Source organism: Marmota monax, unplaced genomic scaffold, assembly GCF_021218885.2.
Source record: "Marmota monax isolate L192 unplaced genomic scaffold, Marmota_monax_Labrador192_F-V1.1 WCK01_AAM20220418_F8-fsc00069, whole genome shotgun sequence".
NCBI classification, from domain to species: domain Eukaryota; kingdom Metazoa; phylum Chordata; class Mammalia; order Rodentia; family Sciuridae; genus Marmota; species Marmota monax.
This window is the reverse complement of record NW_026695243.1, coordinates 1,969,458-1,995,524: the sequence shown is the minus strand read 5'-3', so window position 1 is coordinate 1,995,524 and position 26,067 is coordinate 1,969,458. Positions and strand designations below refer to the sequence as shown.

The 26,067-nt window shown below is 42.1% G+C and overlaps 1 protein-coding gene across 3 annotated transcripts; it reads left to right on the top strand.

The window, feature by feature from the left end:
* Positions 1-1,982: 1,982 nt before the first annotated feature.
* On the top strand, positions 1,983-23,370 carry Msantd3 (Myb/SANT DNA binding domain containing 3). Of its 3 annotated transcripts, XM_046457398.2 has the most exons (4): positions 2,358-4,535; positions 4,727-4,955; positions 14,907-15,357; positions 22,214-23,370. In XM_046457398.2, the coding sequence occupies exons 3-4, from the start codon at positions 14,940-14,942 to the stop codon at positions 22,621-22,623; spliced, it is 828 nt and encodes a 275-aa protein (XP_046313354.1). In that variant the 5' UTR covers positions 2,358-4,535; positions 4,727-4,955; positions 14,907-14,939; the 3' UTR covers positions 22,624-23,370. The 3 variants fall into 3 exon arrangements, with proteins under 3 accessions (XP_046313353.1, XP_046313354.1, XP_046313355.1); XM_046457397.1 differs by lacking the exons at positions 2,358-4,535; positions 4,727-4,955 and adding an exon at positions 1,983-2,096; XM_046457399.2 differs by lacking the exon at positions 4,727-4,955.
* The last annotated feature ends 2,697 nt before the right edge of the window (positions 23,371-26,067 follow it).

The window sequence follows — 26,067 nt, the reverse complement described above, 5'->3', positions numbered from 1 at the left end:
CCCTTGATTCCAATGTGGCACTAAATGGAAAACATGAGTGGAAATGATGTGCAGTCTTGGCTTCCAGGGTCATCTCATAAAGATGTTTTAAGTTTTTTTTTTTTTTTTGGCAGTAGCAGCTCTTTCAGGATGGTCTTAGTTTCTAGGCTCTCTAGACAATTTCAAAGCCACTTAGATAGGAGAAAAGTTGTTGTCAAATTAATGATAAGGAGCAATATAGTTCTTAGCCTAGTGTTTTTATTTTTCTTGGTTCTTCTGTCCCTAGGGAGTGTTTGGAAGTTCTTTGACTTTGAGTGAAAGCCTTGGATCAGCACTGTTCAAGGTCTGGGTGGTGGAAGCTTGACAGGTAGGCATTGGCCCCCTAAATGTCCAAGGGATTAAAAAAATAAAAAAGGAAAATAGCAAGTGTTGGTGAGGTTGTAGAGAGTTTGAAAACATTCATAAATTGCTGGTGGGACTGCAAAATTATTCATTCAGCTGCTGTGGAAAACTTTTTGGTGGTTACTCAAAAAGTTAAAACATAGGGGTCCAGGATGTAACTTAGTGGTTCAGCACTTATCTAGCATTCCCCCAAGCTCTGGATTAGGTCCCTACCAATACAAAACAAACAAACAAACAAACAAAAAATTACCACTCCGGTATGATTCTGAAGAGTTGGACAAAGTAGACAAATACATGTACAGGCATGTTCAAAATAGCATTATTCACAATAGCTGTGGAAAAGGTAAAAATAACCCTAAAATTCAGCAACAGATGAAAGGTAGAAATATCCCAAATATCCACCAACAGATGATCATCATTAAATTGTACTATAGACATACAAAATGGTATCTTATTCAGCTATGAAAACAATGTACTGTCCATGCTACAACATGGATGAACCTTAAATGCATTAGGCAAAGAGAAAGAAAACAGACACAAAAGGCCACATATTGTATGATTCCATTTATATAAAATACCTAGAAAAGGTAAATCGATGGAGACAGAAAACAAATTAGTGATTGCCAGAGGTTGGGGGAGGGGGAGCAGGGACTGGATCCGTTAAGGCTTAACTGGTGCCAGGGTTTCCTTTTGGGACATCGGAACCATTTCAGAACTAGATAGTGGTGGTAGTTGCAAAACATTATAAATACAATTACTGTACTAAATTATTTATTTTTAAATGGTTATTTTAATGCCGTATGAATTTCAGCTCGATTAAAAAAAAAAAAAGTTCAACAGCCTGTTCTGTGGTCTTGGAATCTTCCCAGCGGATCCAGGGCAAAAGAAACCATCCCTGCGGGAAGGGCTAAGCGCCTTGTCTGTAGGAGAGTGCTTTGTCCCCCAGCTGCTCGGTCTGTTGTGCATTCGCGTACACACGTGTTGGTTCCCACCGAGTCAGCACCCGGGGGCTGAGCCAGGTCCCGAGCTCCGCGGCACAGTCCCGGCCCTCCGGCAGCGCACTACCTCGGAGACGGATCCCACCAATTAAAACAGAACAAAAGTCGGTGGTAAACTCAGAACACAGGGGTCGGCGGTTCCCCGCATCACCGAGTCCCAGAAGAAAAGGGCCTCTGTCGATGAGGAGCCCTGGACCGAACTAATCGAGTCCACCACTGCCACATCCCTCGTGGCAAATGCATTCTTTTGTTGTTCAGGGAAAAGAAACGCACTTTGTTGGGCCCCTTCAGGAGCTCCTCGGCCAAGGTGGGGAAAGGGAACCAAGTCAGCCCAAGGATGCCAGCCGGGGAACGCCAGCTGGGGGCCGGCGCGGCCCGGCGGGTGGAAGATGGACACCCGCGCCCCGCCCCTGCTCCCCGGGGAGCCCGGCGGCCGCGGCTCGGGGAGGTGGGGACTGCGCGGGGCCGCGCTCCCGCCCTCCTCGGCGCCGACCGACCGGCAGGCGGCGGCGGCCCGCGAGGGGGCGGCGGCTTCGGGCTTTGTGGCCGCGGCGCGCGCGGCGGGGCCTGGCCGGCCGGGGGCGCGCCGCAGCCGCCCGGCGCTCCGGAGCCCGCGGCCCTCCCGGCCGCTCAGCCCCCGAGTGGAGTCGAGGCCGCCGCGCTCGCGCCTCGCCGGCCCCTCCCCGGGTCTCCGCGGCCGCCGCGCCGCCCCCGCAGGTAGGAGGCTCCAGGCCGGGAGGGCCGCGGCGGGCGGGCGCGCGGGCCGGTGCGGGGCCGCGGGCGGGCCTGGCGGGCTTTGGGGCCGAGCCGCCGCGACCCCGGTTTGCAGGCCGGGCGCCAGGCAGCCGCCTCCGCGCGCCGCGGCGGGACTTGGCGGGCGGGCCGGCCTGCTGCGTACAAAGCCCCGGGGCGCGGGCTCAGCGGTGCTCCTGGAGCTGGGGGATCCGGACCCCTGGGTCGGGAGTCGCTGGGGAAGAATCCAGGTGACCTGCAGTGCCGCTGTCCTCCCAGCCCCGGCTTCCTCGCACGCCGCGCTCTGCTCTCCGGGTTTCCATACTTGTCTCCATTGAGACCCCCTGTGCCCTGCCCAGGGGTGTAAGAGGAGAGAGCCCCCCACTCGAAGGATGAAGGCAGAGCATCATCTCTGCCGACTGACCTTGGGGAAGCTCCTGTACTCCGAACCTGGGCTGCCGTTTCTGTAATTGGGGGGCGGGGGGCGTGATGTAATACCTCTCCTCAGGTACTATTGTGAAAGAGATGTGTGTCCAGGATAATAGCTTAATTCTGAGCACTTTCTATGGAGCAGCTGGCATGAATTTTCATTAAATCATCGCACTGGTGCTATGAGAGCTACTGTAAATTACATGAAAAATCTTTATTTAGAAGTAGGAAACAGAAGAATTTAGCTGGGCTCTTCTGATTCTGGAGAATGGATGTTTGTTAGGTGTGGTAACATTTAGAGTACAGATATTCTTGCCATACTTAGAGTGGTTATAGGATACAGGGATATATTTATCACACATTTAAAACTAGAGGTAAGATAATAATAGGGGGGTCATGAGGTGTGCATTTCAGCATGTCAGAAAAGACCATGTGTCCCCCAGGAAATTGTTGAGCGTTAATTAAAAAGCATAGTTTCTGAGTTAGGATTGAGGACTGCTATGGGAATTTGGAGATAGGAGTGGAGGGGAAGAATCCTAAAACCCTAGAGACAATGTAGAGGAAGGGAGAAGGGTTCAGCCCATCCTCCCAGCAGCATGCTGGACCAAGTCTTCCAGCCTGCCTTTAGAAACCAGGGGCGCGTGCCCCCAGGGAGATCACAGGTTGTCTCTTCTTACTCTGGGGCAGGACAAAAGGGTATTCAGAAGGAATGCAGGCCCCTGACTAGGCAGGCCTCTTAAAGTGTCCTTGTCCCTTCTGTGATGCCTGCACTTCTTATAATGTGTTTCAGGAGATGGGGATGCTCACCAGGGCTAAAGATTAATAAGACGCTTAAAATACCAAGGACTAATTGATGTAATGGAGGAGGGTGTTTGAGTTACATTCACTTGGTTAGAGAAGCAGTGGGCCCCAGGAGATTGTTTTGAGTTTCATTTTGGAATGGAGAAAACTGGAAGACTTTGAACTATGAAAAGTCCAGGGATACACTAGGGAGAATGCTTTGGAAAGAGAAGCTGGCTGCTTCAGCATACCCTCTGCAGAGTACCTGGAAGACTTCAGTTTGCAGTTACCAAGAAGACAGTCTGCCCTGTTCCGATGTCTTACATAAGTGCTGCAGAAAGTCAGGCAAGACTATAGTAAAGGCAAGTGAACAGGTTCTTGGAGAAGTGTGCTTTATTTTGAACTAGGCCTTGAACAGAGGATATTTGGGAACACAATGTGGTGAAGGTGGTGAATACAAAGCATAGTGGAGAGTAATTGCTTTGGAGAGATAGACGATATATGGTTCAAATTCATTTCTCTGCCATTTTTGAGCATCGTAACTTTTTCCTGAGGATAAATAATGTTATTTTTCAAATATCTAACAGAGAACTCAACAAGCACTTGTACTGTTTTCCATGTCCATTCAACGAACGTCTGCTGAGCATCAGTTGTGTGCTGAGTCATATGCTACATGCTGGGATTCAGAGATGAATCAGAAGTTAGCCCTTAGAAATTCCCCAGTCCAGGAGGGAGACCGACATGAAGAGCAAGTTACAAAAAAATATGAGAGGTACTCCCAGGCATCCACAGTTGGTAGTGGGCTCATGGAAGAGTAGCTAATTCATTTGATAAGAGACTTGGGGCCAGTGTACGCTAACAAGATGAATATGAGACCTATGACAGATCTTTTGAGTGCTCCATTACCTCCTAGCTTTTATCTCTTGTACTCTCTCTTGTCTTTGCCCTGATAGTTCCTCTCAAGAAAAAAAAATCAAGCCGCAGTGTGTGCATAGTTTGTAAGCTGCTTCAAACTCATTTTAAAAGGAAGCTGTTATAAATTAAACAAACACAACAGCCTGGGCATTAGTTGAGGAAGGCTTCAGAAAAATCACATGGGAGCTGATCCTCGTAGGTTGGAAATGGGTCCTGGGTGAACCCTGGGGTGAAGATTTCAGCCAGAGGAAGCCTTGTGTGCAAAGAGGCATGAGAACATGGCAGAGTCAAGGGCATGAGGTGAGTTTAATCTGATTAAGTTGAAAAATACTGAGAGGATGGGAGGGGTGGTGAAGTGGGTGCTATAATAAGGGTCAGATCCAGAAAGTCCCTGAACACCAAGTGACAATATGGATTTATCTGTCATTTAGGGAGGGGGAAAGATGTCAGAGGTATACAAACACACGTGTGGCTTGATTACTGTGTTGTAGGAATATCCCTCCTATGGTTGTGTGGAAGATGAGCTAGAAGTTTGGGAGATCATTTTAGAGATGAGAGTCTGACCTCAGCCATGGGTGATGAGAATGGGAGAAGAGGGAATAGATACTGAGTGAACATACACTGTGTTGACATCTGGTTGCATATATTGAAGAACACACTGAGGTTTCTGCTTTGGAAGTCCAACTTGATGTGGCTGAACTCATCAGACATCAAGGAGAGGTAGGGGAATAATTAGTTTGTTTTTGACTGTGGAGAATTGAAGATTTACGAGGTTCCCATATTGGGCTGCTAAATAGAGGTGGTTGGGAAATAACTGGCACTGCAATTGATGCTAAGGAGAAAAAATAGGACCTGGGAGAGAGGTTCTCCCTGATAGCTCACTTTCTTTTGAACAAACACTGCCTCTTGTGTATGTGAAAGATACACATGAAATGTAGTCCCAAGCCTCAAACGGGAGATCTTTGATGTGGATAGATCCCAGTGCTGAGTAATTCCCAGAGTGCTGTGGTAAGAAGTAAATACATGGTACCCATGGTCTAGAGAAGACCCAAGAGCCAATGGCTGTAGCTGAAGTGGTGGGTGTGGAGGAGAGTGTCGTCAGTAAGAGAAGCAAGCTGGAGTGGGAACACCTACAGAAGGGCACCTAATGTATTTTGGAAGTGCTTTCTGTGGAGGATGCTTTAATATGATTTCAGAAGCATTTCAGGGAAGTCACTAGGTGGGGGTGGTTTAGGATGGAGCTGTTGGGGAGGCAAAGGAAGGAGCTAGGACTTTTAAGAACCCTCATCTGGATTTTAGAGAGTGGGACGACAGGGGAGGGGATGACAGGGCTCTTGCCTTTAAATACAAGGCTGGTTCTGCTCAGAGTTGCACTCAGACACAGATGGTAAAGATGAACTATTCAAACTACATGGCTGCTGGGATGGGTGGGCAAGGGGAAGAGGAGGGAACACATGAGAGGCAAGTTTGGTACTGGGTTGAAGAATGGAAAATCTAAAAGCAAAGAAAGAAGGTGGAGGGGCAGAGAGGACATGGGGAGTGGCCACCTGGGGCAGACAGGTCTGAACATGTGACGATCACATGAGATCTGGAAGGTTCATGGCTGTCATGAAGCTCTTGAAAAAATGGCATTTCTACTTCTTTTTGGACTGTGATGGTATTTATAAGAATAAGCCATAAAATGATATTTTTATGATGAAGCCCTTATAAAAGGAGAAATTTTACATAGTAGAACATCTAGCTATATAATTAGTAAAAATTATCAATGGCAAGCAGGTGGGTCTACATATATTCCACAAGTGTTTATCAAGTGTCTACTCTGGGGCTGGGGATATAGCTCAGTTGGTATAGTGCTTGCCTCACAAACATAAGGCCCTGAGTTCAATTCCCAGCACTACAGGAGAAAAAAGAAAAAAGTTTCTACTCTGTAGCCAGTTCTCTTCAAAGAGCTGTGGAAAACAGATCATATCACCTATCTTAGCCATTTTACCTGGAATTGCTTAACTTATGGAATTAAATCTGTGTATGGGCCTTGAAGCAAATAGCAGGATTGTGTGAGATCATTTCTTTCATTGGCCAGTAGCTCCACTGGCCTCACAAAAATCAGAAAATACCACCCATACATCTTTGGCAGCAAGCTGTAGAAGTCTGATTGCAGAAAATCAGTAGTGTCAGTAGTAGTGCTGAGACTCCAGCACTGGATTGGACTTCAGGGAACACCCCCTTTAGTTTTTAAAATAGTTTAGAGTTTAGTTTAGAGATGAGGAATTGACAGGGAAGAAAGAGGACTTGCCTAATGTCACAAAATGAGTTGGAAGAGTTGAGAGCAATGACCTTAGTTTTCAAATGATATGTTAGCTTTCTGTTGCTATAACAAATACCTGAGACAGTCAATTTATAAAAAGGAAAGGTTTATTTTGGCTCACAGTTTTAGAGGTTTTAGTTAATGATTGGTTGGCCCTGTTGCTTTGGCCCTGTGGCAAGGCAGCACGTTGTGGTGGGGGCATGTGGCAGAGCAAAACCACTCATCTCATGACCAGGAAGTGAAGGAAGAGAGGAAGGGGCAGGGCTCCCACTAGGCCTCTGCTCTTACAGCTTCTACCACCTCTCAGCAGCACCAAGCTGGGGATCAGGCCTTTGGAGGATACTCAGATTCAAACTGTGGTAGGTGGGATAATCAGTAAGTCTTGGGGGAACCTAGCGCAAAGGGGATCTTGATGGGAAGGAGTTCCAAAAGGGGAGAGGGCCCACAAACAAACCATGAAGATTCGATTGGAGTCTTTCCTCTGTTACAAGGCCTTGAGAAGCCCCTATTTTGCTATGAGTCTCAGTTTCCTCATAGAAGTAAGAGGATTAGACTAAGATCCTTTTTTTTTTTTTAAGTTTTATTATGTTAGGCTCTAGATTGTTTCAAAGAAAGGTTTGAGATATTGAGTCAGGAGGATAGGAAACAGCTTTTATCATTTGAGAACAAACTGATCCCCTACCTGGCAGATACCCTGGGGAATAGGTGCCCCATTTCCTCCAGCTCACCTACCACTTCTCCCTGTGTTGTTAGTCTCTCAAGTTGTGGCCCTGCTTTGTTCTAAGACTAATTCTCTTCTAGAGAATTAAGGAATTAAGATTCCTATTCTTGGACCTCCTCCATCCTGGAGTAGTGTCCACAGGCTCATCTCTATCACCCTATTTACCATACCACAGGATTCAGCCTGTCCCACAGTGCACTGTGTTGTATTACATCATTATGGGACCATGATCTCCTCATCCACCTTCAGAAATGCCATTCCCGCTGACTCCTGCACAGGTTAATCCTCATGCATTCCATTGCCCTGCTCTTGCTTTATCCTTCACCCTAGTGTACACACACATCCTGGTCATTCTTTCCTTCATAACAGTCCTTGGCATGTACCTCCTCTCCATTACCGTTGTCCCACTCAGAGTCCAGGCCGGCCTTCCTTCCTTCCTTCCTTCCTTCCTTCCTTCCTTCTTTCTTTCAGAGAGAGAGAGAGAGTCTTTTTTGTAGATGGACACAACACAATGCCTTTATTTTTATGTGGTGCTGAGAATTGAACCCGGGTCCCGCCCGTGCTAGGTGAGCATTCTACTGCTGAGCCACAATCCCAGCCCCAGGCCCTTTTTTATCCATTTTTTTTTTTTCTGAAGTATCTCCTTCTACTCTTCCTGCTCATCTCCTGTTCATTTTTACAGGTCTAGCACAATGTCCTCTTGTTCATGAAGAAGGCAGATTCACCTCTTCCCTCTCCTGCCTTTTCACCCAAGGTGTGTGGTCCTCTGTTAGGTTGTCTGCTTCAGCCTGCCTCTTGCTGGCTGTAGATGTTGGTTTATGCACGCCAGTGCTCTTCCTAGGCTGCAGGATTCATCTGGCTTTTATCTCTCATGTATTTAAGGGCAGCGCTCAGCCTTTGGCAGGCATGTATTCAATATTTGTTGAATTGTGTGTATATGAAATAAAAAGCCCATAAGTATATGGTTGAGAGATATATATAGGGCATATAGACCACTGTTCTACTTTTGGAAACAGTCTGATATGTGTGGGAGGTGGGAAAAGAACTACAATTTATTGAATTTCTAATCTATGCTTGTTTTTCACTTGCATTGAAAGACTGTGGTGCTCAGGGAGTAGGACAGGTTGGGGGGCATAAAATCCATTTTACAAATGAAGCATTGGAGGATTACTGGCTCATTTAAAGTTACACAGTCAAGTGGGTGCTGAAGGCCAGAACTGAACCCAGATTTTCTGCATCAAGTTTACTTTAGGAGCCCTAGTTCATTAATATCTTGACAACTGCCTAAGCCAAGGGGCCATAGCTCTTCAGTTATAATGCCCATTAACTTTAAAGAACTTCTTTTTCTACCAAAGGAAGTAGAAGCAAAATCTTTGCCAAATTTCTCTAGTCTTTGCTCAGACTTCAAGATTTGGTTTCACCCTTGGCTGACTAAAAAATCATTAGAGAGCATACCTAGTCTTCTCAGGTTGCCATGACAAAATGTCACAGATTGCATGTTTCATTTCTCATAGTTTCAGAGGATGAGAAGTCCACCATAAAGGTGCCAACAAGATAGGTTTTGTTTGAGACCTTTCTCTTGGCTTGGGGGTGGTTGCCTTCTCACTGTGTGCTCAAGTGGCCTCTTTTATGTGCAGAGAGAGAAAGAGAGATCTCTCTTCTTTTTTTTGGGGGGGGGGTTACTAGGGATTGAATCTAGGGATTCTTTACCACTGAACTACATTCCCAGACCTTTTATTTTATTTTATTCTTGGTAAATTGCTTAGGATCTCACTAAATAGCTGAGTTTGCCTTGAACTGGAGACCCTTCTGCTTCAGTGTCCCAAGTTACTGAGATTATGCTACCACACAATTGGTGTTTTTTCTTATAAGTTATTAGCATTTACTAATCCCATAGGACTACGGCCCCAAAATTATGACTTAATTTAACCTTAACTACTTCCTACAGTTTCAGACTATAAATACAGTCACACTGGGGCTGTGTTTGAATTTTGGGAGCACACAAAAATTCAGTGCTTACACACCTGGGTTTTTGCCTTAAGGTATAATATTAAATGTACCTATTACAATCTTCTGGTAGTTTACTCAGTGTTAGTGTTTTGGGGATTGTGCTAGTCACTTCCTCCTTATTTTTTTTATGATGTTAGAATTGTACTGTTTTATTTAAACCTGTCTATGGGTCTTTCTTTCTTTGCCAAATCCAAGGGAAACTTTCATTGTATTTGGATTTTGTTATTTTATTGATCATTTTTAACTGAATGCAGCTTTTAGTGTACTCTGTTTTTGTGTGTGATATTTTACACACGATAGGCAGTTTTACACCTGTGTAAAAATGTAAGCATTCATTAAATGTTTATTGATTGTCCACTTTGTGAGGGTCACTGAGCTGCTTGTTGGACCACAACCATGCGCAGGAAAAGGTAATGTATTATCTAGCTGAATAGCAGGTGTAAAAGAATTAGAGGGCAGGGAAGACTAGTTTATCTCTAATAAAAACTGATGCAGCAGGAAATGCTTGTTACGTTGTCACTTGTAGCCAGTCCTGGACATTGCTGAATAGTTTTAAAGCTAGAATAGGATTTCCAGCCTGGAAGTTAGTATTAATAAACTTTGCTGGTGAGAGCTCTTACCTTGGGAAGCACTATTGTACTGAGGATTGTCCTTCGGGTGCTCAAGCAGAATGCTAGAGTTTCCCTGGGGTGTGGGCCATTTTCAAGCTCCATGTGATCTCTACAGTTACTTTACAGACATGGTTCTTGCCAAATCAACAGCAGAAATTGTTTTGGAACTCTGGGGTGAGTGAGGTACCCTGTGCAGGGGCTATTGGGGCCTGGGTTTGAGAGATGGAGGGAGGAGATGAAGAAGGCAAGAGGAATAACCAGGTGGGGAAGGGGCAGGGAGGAGAAGAGCCAACAAATGGAGATGGGCAGAGCAGGCACCACTCCCTAAGTTGCCCTACCCAGATCTCTGCCAACTGGCAACTAAATTGCTAATTAATTGACATAATTTGAGCAAGGGAGTAGAGGCTGTCACTAGGTCTGAAATAAGAGAACTAAGTGGAGGAGCATGGGCATTGGGCTCAGACCTGAGGATCCTGGTCTTGCAGCTTACTGTGGCAAGTTACTGAGCCTCAGGTTTCTTCTCTGAGAAATGGAAATAATCATTGGCTAGTAGAGATAAACAACCTATTTATAAGATTGCTGAGAATCTATAGGGAACCTTTGGGTTATATTGGCTTGTACTAGAATCCCTTTATAGTCCTATGGAATGCAACCACAGGGCCCAGGGAGGACTGCTGTCCTAAGAAATTAAATGAAGTAAATTGGTAAGTCTGGATTTACTTAGTGATTAAATAACAGTTTAGTTAATAGACTATTAATGGTCCCTAGGTTTTGGTAATTCTTAGTATTTGTTTTTGAGAGCAGTTGCATAATTTCTTCTGGTACTGTAATTTTTTAAGCAAAAAAATTGAGGTGTAACAAATGATGCTCTTGAGCTATTTTTGGGAGAATTGTATGATATAAAGCATGTGGTATAGGGCTGGGGATGTGGCTCAAGCGGTAGCACGCTCTCCTGGCATGCATGCGGCCCAAATTCGATCCTCAGCACCACATACAAACAAAGATGTTGTGTCTGCCGAAAACTGAAAAAAAAAAAAAAAAATATTAAAATTAAAAAAAAAGCATGTGGTATAGCATGTAATCCACAGTAAGAGCTCAATAAAAGTTATCTACTATTACATCATTGCCATTATCAGGCACACCCCATTGGCCACACTTAAGGCAAAATCCCTTGTGAAGTTGAGATTCCCCCCAAGTTCATCACTGCCAGATAACAGCTAGTGGTACTGCACACATTGTGAGGAAAAATTATTAAATTGCTTGATATTAATTCTGTGTAGTTTCAATTCTATCAGGTATCACAGGGGTTTGCCTAAGAATGTGGCTTATTTGCTTGAGAGCTGCAATCCATATAATATTAGACAGTAAAGTGACAGTTTTTACCTCTGCAGATAGCATAGAATTTAAAAAAAAATGTGTTAACAATAAGAGCAAAGCATACACTTATAATCCCAGTGGTTTGGGAGGCTGAGGCAGGAGGATCACGCCTCAGTAGCTTAGTGAGGTTAAAAACAACTTAATGAGACTCTGTCTCAAAATAAAAGATAAAAAGTCCTGGGGACGTGATTAAGCACCTCTGATTTCAATCCCTGGTACTAAAGACAAACAAACAAACCAAACACCAAAAGAGTAATTGAAGTAGGGAGACAGATATGCTTTCGTGCTGTTAGTACGAATGTAAGTTGGTACAGAATTTTACAAGGACAAATTGATGGTTATCACAAAATATTTGATATTTTCATCTTCCATGGCAACCCTTCCCTTTCTAGGAATTTTTCTTGAAGAAATCATTAAAATAGGAAAAAGATTTATTTCAAAAGTATATGTAATATATATGTACACATACACACATTATAAAGTACATATAAAATAGCATTTTATATATAATAAAACAAAATAGAGAGTAATCGCTTTTCCCCCTGTGGATCAGAGCTTTCTGAATCCTTAGTAGCAAATTCTTAAAGAGTTGGGGCATGAGAAAATTATCATATTGACATTTCTGTGGTAGAGGAGTTGGGATCGGGAATCAGGTTAGAACTTGCTCTTGGAGCTTTGTGGTTTAAGAACATTCAGTGTACCCTTTGATTTCATAATAAAAACTACAGAAAGTAAGTTGGACATGGACATTTTGAAACATAGAGACTTTATAGAAGAGATAGATTGTGTAGGGCATGCATTAATAAATTTCAGTTTGGGAAACATTTCTTTGTAGTGAATGGAAGAATTGACAAAGGTGAAAAATGAATTTAGGATCTTTCAGGAAGAAGGGGCCTGCATTAGGGTCTTGTTGTAGGGAAATTAGAGTAATGTGATCAAACCACATGTTGGGAATTTAAGGGTATAGGGACACATTCTCCCAAAGATAAATGTCCTTTCATTTAGCATTGCTTAGGATCTAGGGCCAACCTGCCTTTGACATGTGTTTAAATCTCTCAATTTCTAATATCCAATGTTCCCAGTGTGACTGGGAAGAGGGGTGCCTGGTAGGTGGAGACCCTGATCACATTAAAACTTCATTTGAACCTTAACTTTTGGGATGAGGCAGTTCATTATGAGAAACCTTGATAGATTTTTGTTGCCCTAGTGTCAAAGTCCACATTCTTGACCCCAGTTTCAAAACTCTGATCTGGCCTGGTCCTCTGCAGCCTCAGTCTGATCCAATTACAGTAACTTCTCAGGTAGAGTGTGTAAACAGCTGGCATATTCTAGTGTGATTTTAAATCAGTGTACCATACATTTAAAAGCCACAGCCTCTCCTCACTCTGACTCTTCATTGTAGAAATTCTCAAACATACTCAAAAATGGAGAAAATAATGAATTTTGGTATACTTGCCACTCTTGTTCCAACCGTCCCACTTTTAGCTAAAAGGACTCCTTCAAGTTGTTTCCTAATTCTTTAGATATGGACTGGCCAGTTTTGAATGGACCACGTCATTATCTCCATGCTTGCCTGTTACTCTGAAAGATTGAGGTTTGGAAACACAGGAAGCTTTGGGAGAAGGTTGGCCCTTTCCAGCAAAGGGACAGACAATGCTCACTCTACTGCTGCCATCAGCATTGTTTAGCCACCTGTTTCTATCCCAGTGGAGAGTTTGAGCTTATAGGAGCCTCCTCTGATTAGAAGATGTGGGACACACACACAGGTCTCAGACTTAGTGGACCTTTACAATGCACCTTGTGTGTGAAAGATGCTGACTCAGCTCTGTAGGGGAATGGCAGGGTGGCCTCAGGGGTTAAAAGATTTGGAGCCATTCAAGGCAAGAACCCAAAAGATAGCTGTAGAATGATGTTAAGAACACCAGATTACAGGGACAAAAAAGGTTCTGGACTTTCCAAGTCACCATCTTTATGATCTTGCGCAATCTCCTGTTTCTTTCTAGCCTTTGGCTCCTTCAGTTTAAGGTGGGACAGTAGATTCAGTCTCTAGGTGTGCAGGACCTTTTCACTTCTTAAATTATAGAAATAGTTTACATAAGATTATATGCTTTTAAAATTGACCCTCAGACTTGAGGGATCACAGATTCTACCCTTATTTTTTTTCTTTCTTTTTTTTGATACCAGGGATTGAACTTTACTACTGAGCCATATTCACAGTCCTTTTTATGTTTTATGTTGATACAGGATCTTGCTAAGTTGCTTAGGGCCTTGCTAAGTTGCTGAGGCTGGCTTTGAACTTGCAATCCTCCTGTCTCAGCCTCCCAAGTTGCTGGGATTACAGGTGTGCACCACTGCCCAGCTCCACCCCCTTATTTTTTTTTATTTTTTTTTTTTTAAATTTTTTATTGTGGGTTGTTCAAAACATTACAAATTTCTTGACATATCATATTCCACACTTTGATTCTAGTGGGTTATGAACTCCCACCTTCACCCCATACACAGATTGCAGATTCACATCAGTTACACATCCATTGATTTACAAATTGCCATACTAGTGTCTGTTGTGCTCCGCTGCCTTTCCCCTCATCCACCCTCCCCCCTCCCCACCTCTCCCCTCCCCTCCCCTCCTCTCTCTCTACCCCCTCCACTGTATAACCCTGAGGGTCTCCTTCCATTACCGTGCAATTTACCTTCTCTCTCCCTTTCCCTCCCACCTCTCATCCCTGTTAAATGTTAATCTTCTTCTCCTGTTCTTCGTCCCTACTCTGTTCTTAGTTACTTTCCTTATATCAAAGAAGACATTTGGCATTTGTTTTTTAGGGATTGGCTAGCTTCACTTAGCATAATCTGCTCTAATGCCATCCATTTCCCTGTAAATTCTATGATTTTGTCATTTTTTAATGCAGAGTAATACTCCATTGTGTATAAATGCCACATTTTTTTTATCCATTCGTCTATTGAAGGGCATCTAGGTTGGTTCCACAGTCTTGCTATTGTGAACTGTGCTGCTATGAACATCGATGTAGCAGTGTCCCTGTAGCATGCTCTTTTTAGGTCTTTAGGGAATAGACCAAGAAGGTCCACCCCCTTATTTTAAAGATGAATCTCAGGTTGCTCTGGGAGCATGACCTAAGGTCACAGATATAGTGATGGAAATATCAGATCTTTGGAGTAATTTCTTTACGATTCTGAAATCTTCATAGTGTTTACATCTTCCCTTCTGTTTGATTGCACAATGACTTCTCTTATATTCATTTGTGACAAAAACTTGAAAAAGCCATTTAGTACCAAAGCTGTCTGACATTAAGATTTGAGGGGAATAATCAATTCCCTCACACTAAGCAGAAATAAATTAAGAAATCAAAGTGCCACATAGTTGTTCAACTTTTCTTTTCTTTTTTTCTGTTACAAAATATTCATAGTATGACTAAGACAAAGCACCTACTAGAAAATCTTGGAACGTCTAAAATCCAGTTCCTAGTAAATTTCTGAATATTCTCCTGTGAATCTCGTTATTCAACATTAATGGAAAAGAAAGTACTGATCCTCTTCCAACAAGAGAATCAAGTCAGGAATTAAGCTTAAGTGATTTGCCAGCACTTTTATTGCCGGAGTTGGTAATTTTTGCTTCAAACTTCCCTTTACAGGATAGCTAACGGCCCACAGAAACAGAGTGGAAAATGCAAAACAACGAAATTATAAAACCTGCCAAATACTTCTCAGAGTTGGAAAAGAGCATCTTGCTTGCTTTGGTAGAAAAGTACAAATATGTGCTGGAGTGCAAGAAAAGCGATGCCCGAACTATCGCCCTCAAGCAGCGGACCTGGCAAGCGCTTGCCCACGAATACAACTCTCAGCCGAGCGTGTCGCTGCGGGATTTCAAACAGCTCAAGAAGTGCTGGGAGAACATCAAGGCTCGGACCAAAAAAATTATGGCCCACGAAAGGAGAGAGAAAGTGAAGCGAAGCGTTAGTCCACTGCTGAGCACCCACGTCCTGGGGAAGGAGAAGATCGCCAGCATGCTGCCCGAGCAGCTGTACTTTCTGCAGAGCCCGCCCGAGGAGGAGCCGGAGTACCATCCTGATGCCGCAGCCCCAGGTACCGCTTGTAATTGAAAACGGGAGGAATGTGTTGACATGCAAGTCATATAGTGCATAAAACAAAAGTACTTGTTTAAATCCTTCTGCCATCTCTCTTAGAGATTTTATTATCACTTAAACATAAGGAAAAATTAGGGACTACATTAATAGAGCTGTTATTAATGAGAAATATCAGTTGCTTATGTCAACCCATTTCCAGTATATTAAAGAGAATTTGATGAGGGTTTATATTCATTCACTCACTATTTTCTCAAACAGTATGTTTTGAGGACCTGTTATGAACAAACCAGTGTGGTAAGCCTCTCAATTCTGACTTAAAAGACAAAGTACAGAGATTTATATAAAATAGCAAACATCCATTTGGCATTCATCCAAATTAAAATCCCATGTTTCTATCCACTATAATATTGTGATCTAAAGTTCTAATTTGTAGCACTTTAGGGATTTTGAAAAAACATTTTTATTTCAATATGCTTCTGTTGACAAAAGCAAATATGTCATACATAATTCCAGTAAAGGAAAATAATACAATTGAAGATTATATATGAATTGACCTGTTCACTGCAATTTGCAAAAGTCACTATGAAGCAGAGGAATGTTTCTGGGTGTTACTCATAAGGTATTCCAAGGACCCAGCAAGTACTTGCCCCAGAAAATCTGGTTCTTGGCTTGCAGGATCAGAAATTCACTTGTCAGTGTCCCCAGAGTAGATTGAGTTCTGAGGGACTGACTTCTGTTAATTAAAAGTTACCAGAAACTATCTGAAACCAAGAATGTTATCTGTGTAGAGTGAAAAAAGTAATTACCAAGTGAACCAAATACATGCTTTTGATTAGCACTTCTTTTTTTTTTTCCTCTCCTATAGGCAGATCACACTGGGAAGCTAAACTATGATCAAAAGTTTGCTTGTGAACATTTAGCTGAGGTTAAGTTCAGGGAGCCAGTTAGGTAACCACAGTGGTTAATGTAATGGCCCTCTTGCATCATTTTCCACTGCAGGCGCCTAGTGCCTCGGTTTTGATTCTTGGGTTCCCAAGCCAGGCTGGCTCCTTAGCAGACAGTGTTTTCATAGACTCTGCTAACTCTCTTTTCCCTCCCTGCTGTTTCTTTGGGCCTGCTGAACGACAGGGTTCTTGCTTTGTAGACGCTTCTATCTTCAGCTGATCTCTCTCCCTCTTGCTGGCCTCAAAGCTGTTTAGCCTCTGCAAGGCAGCATAGGAAGTAGTGCTGAGGTGGTGGAGAAAGCGAATCAGCTTAAGTGATTTTCTGGCTTTCCACATTGCTTGTATCCCCTGGGCTCTGTTGCTGAGGAAGATGCTGGGGTGAACTGCCTTCAGTTTATTTTGCAAATCTGTATTCTAGATTCTGGTGTATTGATTTTATAGGGTCATCCTTAGGGGACAGTCTTATGTCCACATTTTCAGAATCTGGGCTAGGATCTAGAAAGTTCATCCACAATTTTTTTTTCCTTAAAAAAAAACCCATTTATTTATTTATGTATCTTTATTTTAGGTGGACACATTATTTTGTTTTTATGTGGTGTTGAGGCTTGAACCCAGTGCCTCACGCACGCTAGGTGAGCGCCCTACCACTGAGCCCCAGCCCCAGCCCCTCCTTTTTTTGTTTGAGAAGAAATGATGTAATTCATTTACTCATAATGCACTCTATAAATTTTCAGCAAGAAGAGAATGAATATAGGTTCTAAATGTCCTTCCTGTCGTGATGTTTGCTGGAGATCACTTGTAAAATAAAATTATTTTAAATTAGATGCTTATACCTATATAACAATGGAGACTTTTCTTTGCTCCTGCTTTTTTCCCACCCAGTACTGGGGATTGAATCCAGGAGGGCTCGATCACTGAGCTACATCTCCAGCCCTTTTTAAATTTTAAGACAGGGTCTCACAAAATTGTGCAGGGTGGACTTCAATTTGTGATCCCTCTGACTCAGCCTCCTGAGTTGCGGGGATTACAGATCTGTACCATGGCACCTGGGTCACTGGTTCCATGGCGCCCAACCAAATCCTGTCTACTTCTGTTTCCACAGTGGAGAACCTTAGTGGTTAGTCCGTTGGGAAGTGTCCCCAAAGTCATCTCTTAGTACTATTAATTAAGGTGTTAGAATTCTTTCTACACATTAAACAGCTGTGAGGTTATTCCACCCATTTGTGTTTCGATTTATTTTCAAGAAAAAAAGAACAAAAAATAAAAGATTAGAATTGTCAATCATCCCTTCTGGGACTTGGTGGAGAAAAGGTTGAAAATCTGCTGTATATGGTTATGGCCCTCCTGGCCTCCTGTGTGTTTCGACACATGGACTATGTATGTGTGTTTGTTTTACCTGTGTTATCTCTAACACTGCACTGTCCAGTACAGTAGCCACAAGCTGCATGAGGCTCATAAGCACTTGATGAGTTGGTAGACCAAACTCAGATGTGCCATAATAGTACACACATTTTGAAAACAGTACTACAATAAGAATGTTGAATATCTCATTAAATTTTAGATTGGTGACATATTTAAATGATAATATTTTAGATATATTGGATTGATATTACAGAAATTAGAATTTAAAATTAATTTAAAATCAATTATGTAATATATTCTATTTCTATTGACAGTTCTATTATAACATCTTACAGGGTGCCTCTTAACAGAATTAGGGGCTCAGAGATTTGCTGGAATTTATTATAAAAATGTGAGGCAGGATGGAGCCTAGCAGTATTCCACTAGGGGCCTCCCTCCAACTGTGTTTCAATATGAGACAGTATGAACTGTGTCATCTTGATCACTGTCCCCTGGATATTCTTAGCTTTGCCAAGGACTTTCTTAAAATGTACAAATTATACAAAATGTCCAAATTGTACAAAATGTCCAAATGCAGTTTGAACACAGTGACTTTGAATTTAAGAAAAAAATAAAAGTAAAAAGTGAGTATTTTTTTCCGTAACATATTAAACAGTTTACACCCTGCACATTTTGTGATCTGTGATAATATGGCCTTGAAACTTATTTTCCATTATCTTTGGGGATCAGATGTGGAGAACAAACTAAGGGAGCCATCAAAATTTGCTAGGAGTGACTGGGAAATAAGATGATAGTCCAATACATTTAAGGAAACTAAGCCTCTGAGGTATCTTGGCATAATTTATATTTAATTACATATGTATTTATTTTCTCTATTATAATTAAATAAAGAGAATATTTTTAAATAAACATCACTGTTTAATCCAATCCCGTTTTTTTGGGGTGGGAACTCAGGTACAGAGGGCTGAGTTTCATTTGCAGTCGTGGCACAACTACATTATTGGTCTGTGTAAACCCCCTCTTTTGTATTAGTTATGTGTTCATCCCCTTTTCATCCCTATTCCCTACTTTCATTCTCTTCTCCTATACCCAAATTAGTCTAGTCTGCTTGAGTATTATTTCACATGTGTTTTGTGTGCATATATTTTTAACCTACATAGATGAAAAATTGTAGATATCTCTGCTTTTGCATTTTCCACTTAGGATAATGTTTTTAAGATCTATTCTCATTGTATATGAATTGAATCATTTCTTTTAGTTATGGCATTATCTCTCATAATATGCATCCATCCTATCTCATTTATCCATTTCTCCATAATCTGGTTTCCTTTGTTCTGTTGAGAATTGCAGATTGGCCCGTACACAGTTTCCTCATAGCCTTTCACTGCTGTGTAGGCTTTTCCAGCTAATGCTAAATTTACTCAAAGCCCAAGTGAAAGAACACCCTCTTGGCTGTGTTCTCAGTCCCAGAAAAGCTTTCCTAACCTTTTTGCATAAAATTGAGTTGTTTTCTACTTTGGTTGGTTTGGTTTTACTTGGGAAAGAGATTATTATGTGGTGTGTGTTTGTAGCAGGTTGCTATTCCCAGGCTAGCCTTTTTCCAATTAGGGGAATATTCTTCCTATCTGAACACTAGCTTTTATTAATTGGAGCTAACATGTTTGAAAGTTGGGTTTCCTACTTTAATTCCTATCTATGCTAGCCTTCTCAAGAGGCCTGTCTTTCTTGAAAATATGTTTGTTAGTGCTCATTTTAAAGAATAGTCTTAAAGTAGTTATTTGTTTGCTTCCAGATATGAATATACTGTTTGAATGTTCAGAGAGAACTTTTGGAGATCAAAATTTGGAATACATACTGATATTCTTAGTAATAGATGGCTTTGTAGTGGATACAAATTTGGGGCTGTATTTTACAGTATGTAAGTGATCAACTGAGCAAGCAGAGTCGTGGGAGGCTGAGTTGAAGAGGTTGAGCTTAGATTTTGGAGTCATGTAGATTTGCATTAGGATCCTGGCTCTTTCAATTAGCCAAATGACCTTGGAAATTGTATTTGATTTTCTATAATAATACCTCCCTCCTAGTGTTGTTATAAGGATTAGATAAGGAAATGTTGTAAAATACTACTCCATACCTGTTTCACCATTCAGAAAATGGTAGTTGTCTTCCCCCTCCTCTTCCTTCTCCCCTTCCTCCTCATGTCCCCAAAGCCTAGAATTGCTGAGATGAAAGTGAGCATTTAGAAATTGGTAGCAACAGCAGCATTGTGAGAGGATGAACTTTAAGGACTCAAAGGAATATCTAGAACTATCCTCTGGAATGAAATTTAAAAGCCACAAGGGTAGAGATATCAGAAAATGTCTAATGTGTCCAGTCTTCAAAAAAATATTTTCAGATTGAAGACTAGAAGGGAAATGGGTGAGGTAAGACTTTGTGGTTAATGCTTGTACCCCAGGTCCTCTGTCCTCCCTGTCAGCCCTCTCCAATTCCTTTGTCCTGTGCTTTAGTCACCCGCTCTGGAGTACTGTTCTTTCTCCATAGACGTGTTGCGGGGAGGGACATGATCTGCTGAAGCCAGTTCATCCCTCATGCATTTCTTGCATGCCCAGCACTGTCCCAGACTCTGTCTGGGTTCTCCCTGAGTAATAGGCTCAGAGTATTCAGAAACCTGAAGGGTAGGTAGCTAAACCACCTCTGGGTCAGAGGAGGGCCCAGAAGGCAGTGGGAACATAAAAGGAAGGGGATTGAATTGAGGCCAGAGCTGTTGGAGTTGGAAAAGAGTCCTAGGGAGACCTTTCATTATCTCTGGCACAGAAGTTCTCTCTCTCATTTTTAAAACTAATCTTCCAAAAGTAAGATTTTTACCTGTTCTTTAATCTTAATTAGGAACTAGTTATAGTTGTTACCTTACCCCTTGGAGTGAAATAATCTAAACAGTATCCATTTTACTTTTATTAACAGAGTATCACGAATTAAGTTTCCCCCAGTAGCAATTAACATTCCCAGCATCCTGTCTTCCAGAATAATGGAGTGGACGTAATAATGTAATCAACTCTTAATAAATTGGTATTACTTTTCTCTAAGGAGAAGATTCTCATTATTGGAAATGTAAAGCTTCTCAAGAAAGCCTTGGAGTCACAGCTAGACAACTCCATGGGTTAGTGGAATTAGTGGTTTCCCCTATTGAAATTCTCTAATTGACAATAATGTCATTATCCTATAAAAATATCAGTGTAAACATGGCACCTACCAAAAGTGGCATCCTTTGCATCCATGTGCTCTTTTCCTTTTGTATTCAAGGGTTCATCACAATAAACATCACTAGGCATCTACTGTGTACTGGAAAGTAATTTGTGCCCAATGATAAAAGAGATGACTAAAGCCTGGTGCATGTTGAGTGCTGTAGAGTACCTATAAAGAAAGGAAAGATCTGAGGTTTCACAGAGCAAGCAGCATTGGTCCTGAATGAGTAGGAATTAGCAGGAGTTGAAAAAGGAATGGGGCGGGGTGGGGGCAGTGAGCCCAACTTCAAGCTGAGGGAATAGTGAGACAGAATTATGAAAAGCAGCATGACTTTTTCAAGAATGTGAGTTTTTAGTAGGGTTAAAGGGTGCACAAAGTATTTTGAAGAGTAAAGTAAGAACAATAAAAGGAGGTTGGAACCAGATTTTGAGATTACTAAGGGTGGATGGAGAAGAAAATCAGAGATGGGAACCTTAGGGGAATATAAAATGGTAACAGGTGGGTGGAGAGGAGTCTCAGTACATCCAGGAGACTTGAGAGCAGCAATTGGAGAGGAAGGAGACTAGAAAGATGCCAAGGAGAGAGTGGTGCTCCAGAAGCCAATGGAAGAAAGAAATTTCAAGGATTGTCGAGTACCAAGGAAGAGGCTAAGTAAGGGGGACATTGACAAGTGTCCTTGGGATCTGAATATTGGCCCCATATAGCAGTGCAGTGGTAACAGTCAGGTGCAGGAGATGGAAGAGAAATGGTGTGGGAGGGAGCTAAGCCAGGGACTATAGACTCTTCTTTCTAGGAAGAGCATTCGTAAGATGTCCATGAGGGCTAATGCCTGTGAACAGGAAGTAGCAACCAGCAACCATGCTTCTGAGGAGATGTAGCAGAAGTGTTGTAGCTGAATGAGAAACTGGCAAAAGGTGATTAGTCTGATAGAGAACTTCATCTGAAGACCCACGTGGTTGGCCCTGTACTGTGGTCTCCTCCTCAGAGTTGTGCACATTTCAGTTTAGGATTTGTATCATCATCACAGGCTCTCTGATTCTTGATAAGTACATTCTCGACCACTGTGCCCACAGTTTGCAGTTCTAGAAATAACATAACAAAACCCTTTATCATTATTAAGGGGAAATTGCTTTTGATTCCTGGGGTTTTTAAAAAGTCAGGTGTGGCCAGGTTCCTATAGAAATGAAAGCCAAAGTAGGCACTATTTTAGACCCATCCTGTAATGAGGCATCCTATCATTTGAGCTAGGATTGACTTTTTTCTCTGCCTGTAAAATCTTTGAACATGTTTTCTGCTACTGTTTTTCAGAATCATTTGCTGTTTCAAATAGAGAACTGTGCGATGATGAGAAAGAGTTCATACATTTTCCAGTATGTGAGGGGACCTCTCAACCTGAACCCTCGTGTTCAGCTGTCAGAATAACAGCCAATAAAAACTACAGGAGCAAAACCTCTCAGGAAGGTGCTTTAAAAAAGATGCATGAGGAAGAACACCATCAACAAATGTCCATCTTACAACTGCAGCTGATACAAATGAATGAGGTGCATGTGGCCAAAATCCAGCAGATAGAGCGAGAGTGTGAGATGGCAGAGGAGGAACACAGGATAAAAATGGAAGTTCTCAATAAAAAGAAGATGTATTGGGAAAGAAAACTACAAACTTTTACCAAGGAATGGCCTGTTTCTTCATTTAACCGGCCCTTTCCCAATTCACCCTAAGACTTTGGGGGTGGCTCCCTTGTAATTAATCTGTGTTGGCAAAGGAAATCTGGAACATGAACTTGCGGTCAGTAACCTGTAACAGAGCTACAACTAGGAAAACTAGAGTGGTAGTAGTCACTTATTTAAGAATACATTCAGGTAAACAGCTGCACCCTATGTACCCCTTAAGTGGCAACGAAGCTGTTATAGTTTCTGAAAATTATCTCTGAGTGCTATAATTCTGAATGTATTGTCTCTTAATTAGAATTCATATAAGAACCATGTGTGAGTGTTGTATTTTTTTTTTTAAAATCAAATGCAAGTGTGACTATAAAGGAGTGTGGCTGATTTTTTTCTTTTTTTAGGCAGACAGCAGAATTTTTCTATCAAATGAATGCTCTCCCCATTGAAAGTGGCTGTCCAGGGTGCCCACCTGTTTCTCCAGTGGCTGTGTTATTACTCAGAACTTGCTAGAGGTCTTTAAGGGATTTCTGCAAAAGCTGCAACACCTCTTTCATTTTTTTCCAGTGTCATCCTCTGACTGTGGATTTTCTGTTTCCAAAAAGCCGAGCATTTGAAAGGATAGTTTCTAATGTGGCTCATAAACTGCCTTTTAAGGCTCTTCCCAAAAGAGGGATTCCAAATACTGTCTCCAATAGTAGAGAGTTTTGTTGGGAACTAAGGATGTAACAACTTTGAGGGAGAAATGTTTATTTAGGTTTCTACACTGTTATGTTTGTTTTATTAAAAAAAGACTTGAAATTTTATAGTCACACTGTGTATGTTTTTTAAAGGTGCTACCTTCTCAACTGAGCCCCTGTTTTTTGTCCTGTCTCTCTCCTTCCTCCCAATTTTGTGCTACTGAGTTCCTGGTCACCTTGCTTACAGTCTCCCAAGAAAAAGCTCTTCCCTCCCCATGCTCATGGTGCTAGAGAATAGTAATGCTGTGGAGTTGCCATTACATGGTTAACCTTGCCTTTCTAAGATTCCATTATCTACATATGTAGAAGTATGGATTGATAAATGGATATTTTGATTGAGTTGTGTGCAGCTGCTCCTGTAACCTAGTAGTAAAAACAGTCCTAAGAGGAGTAGTGGGAGCAGTCCTAAAGGCACAAAGTGACACTTCAGTGCAGAGCAGATCAGTTATCTCTGATAATGAAATTTCAAGGCCTTGTGGTGGGGAAGGAGGAGTAGATGCAGCAGGGGCTTTATAAGGTAGGGTAGGGCTAGGAGTCGGGGATCTAAGTTCCAAGCATGGCTCTGCCTTAAGCTGCTACTTGACCTTAAGTTCTTGGTGTGGCGTTTCCTGTCCACAGAACAAGGGAGCTGGCTAGACAGTGTTTGGAGTCTGCTTCAACTCCTTGGCCATGATTTGGTTTGTGTAATTTGGATGAGTATCAGCCTACATCATGATTGCCTGGAAAGCTTGGGTCAGTGGGGAACAATCGTCTCCTGCAATGGCTAAGCTCCTGTCCTTGATAATTTTTTAAAATTTGAGTCCTGGGGACTATAAGTTCTGTAAGGTACATCTGGACTGTGATTTGTGCTCTGGATGGAAGGTAAATGGGTATCAATTTACTTTATACAATGCATCATATTTTAAATATCTTAGAAGAATTGGTTAATTATTTTAGATCCTATAATGAAAGACTAGAAGATTAAAAGAGGAAGGATACTTTTATAAGGATTTCTGTCCTTAATTAATCAAATGGACCCTTTAGAGAATGAAGCATCCTAAAGTCTCAAGCTTAAGTGGTCTATGAAAGACCTTCTCCACATCCTCCTCCCATTCCATGCCTTCAGGATTAGGATAGGGAACAGCAGGTCCTAAACACAGATAGGAACTGAGAAAAGATTGCCTTTGTTTCACCTATTAATTCATCTTGTTAGTATGCACATTCTGGAGTGAGGACTGAGATTCTGCATTTCTAACAGGCTCCCAGGTTATACCAGTTCTGCTTGACTGGTTAACACACTTCTGAGTAGCAAGGGTGTAGATGACCCTATGAAGTTTTAATTTATCAACCTTAAAAAAAAAAAGGAGGTGGGGGGCAGTACAGTGGTGGGCTGGTTATTGTGCTTGCTGTAAGAATTTATGACTTAGGCACACAAACAACAATGTAGAACAACACACAAAATGTTGGCATACAGTAGTATATTTTAATTGAACTATAAAAGCACTGAGCTAATTTCTAACTGAACAAATAAAGGATAATTAAGCCAGCAGCCTAAAGCACCTTCCTCTACTGTTAATGGTATTTATGACTTTATAACAGTAGTTTGCAATGTTGACTATGCATTAGAAGCAGTATTTTATAAATAATTAATCCCACTGGGTCCCACTTCCAGAGGATTCTGATTCAGTTCACCTGGGTTGGGGCCTGGTACTCTGTAGTTTTGGGGAGCCTTATAGGTGTTTATGGTGCATAATTGGGATTGAGAACCACTTGCGTAGAGTTCACAAATGTGTCTCATTTGATTCTTAATCCTGTGGAATCCTGCAAAAGAAAATGATGCCCTGAGAACGACCTGGCACCAAGCCTACAGCTAGTAAGTGCAAAGCAGAACCTCAGCCCCAGGTCTTTTAAATCCCACCTGCCTGCCCTCAGCCCTTCCCTTGAAGCTATATCATGGATTTGTTTTATCCCGAGTCAGATCACATTAGGATACTTCTTATAGCATTCATTTATGAACAAGTACACAACATCCCAACTTATTTCATTTTTGAGCTCTTCATTACCTGATATGGAAATGCAATAACCATTTGTTTGCAGGTATTGTAGGGAATAGACAGATAAATGTTAAGACACAGTTCACTATCCCCTACTAGGACAAATCATGGGCACAGCCCAGTTAGGAGGTAAGGCTTATAGAGAGCTCTCACGTAGTTGGTCAGTGTATGTCTTCAAGCACACTTGTAGGTGAGAGCAGGGAACTAAGAAGCTTGAAGGAAGACCTCGTGAAGGAGGTGGCATTTGCAATAAGTCTTTAGGGTTGCCATTTTGGCAGGTGGAAAAGCATAGGAATTTCACTAGATGCAAGGTCCAGTTGAAGATTCAAGATGAGACACATAAATAGGAGGCAATGAAGGCATAGGAATTTCCAAGTTGGGAAGTACTGTGATCAGAACTGAACTCCAGGAGGAAGATTAGAAGATGAAACTGAGTGAGAGAAGACTGGAGTCGGGGATATCAGGTAGGAGGGTTTGATCCTGGTTAGGATGAGATGAGAGGAGGACCCAGAGAAGGGTGTAATAAAACCTGGAGAGACCAATGTGAAGGATGTTGCTGAAGTGGAATCAGTAAGGCTTGGTGGTTGTAATTGCTTTTGGGGGGTAATGAGGGACAAGGTGTTAAAGCTAGATGCCTGAAAAAATGATGCTGTGATTGAAATACAGGGAGGAATGGTATTTGGGCTCTGACCTAGGAAAGGCCTAGACAAACTAATGCTACTGCCAGC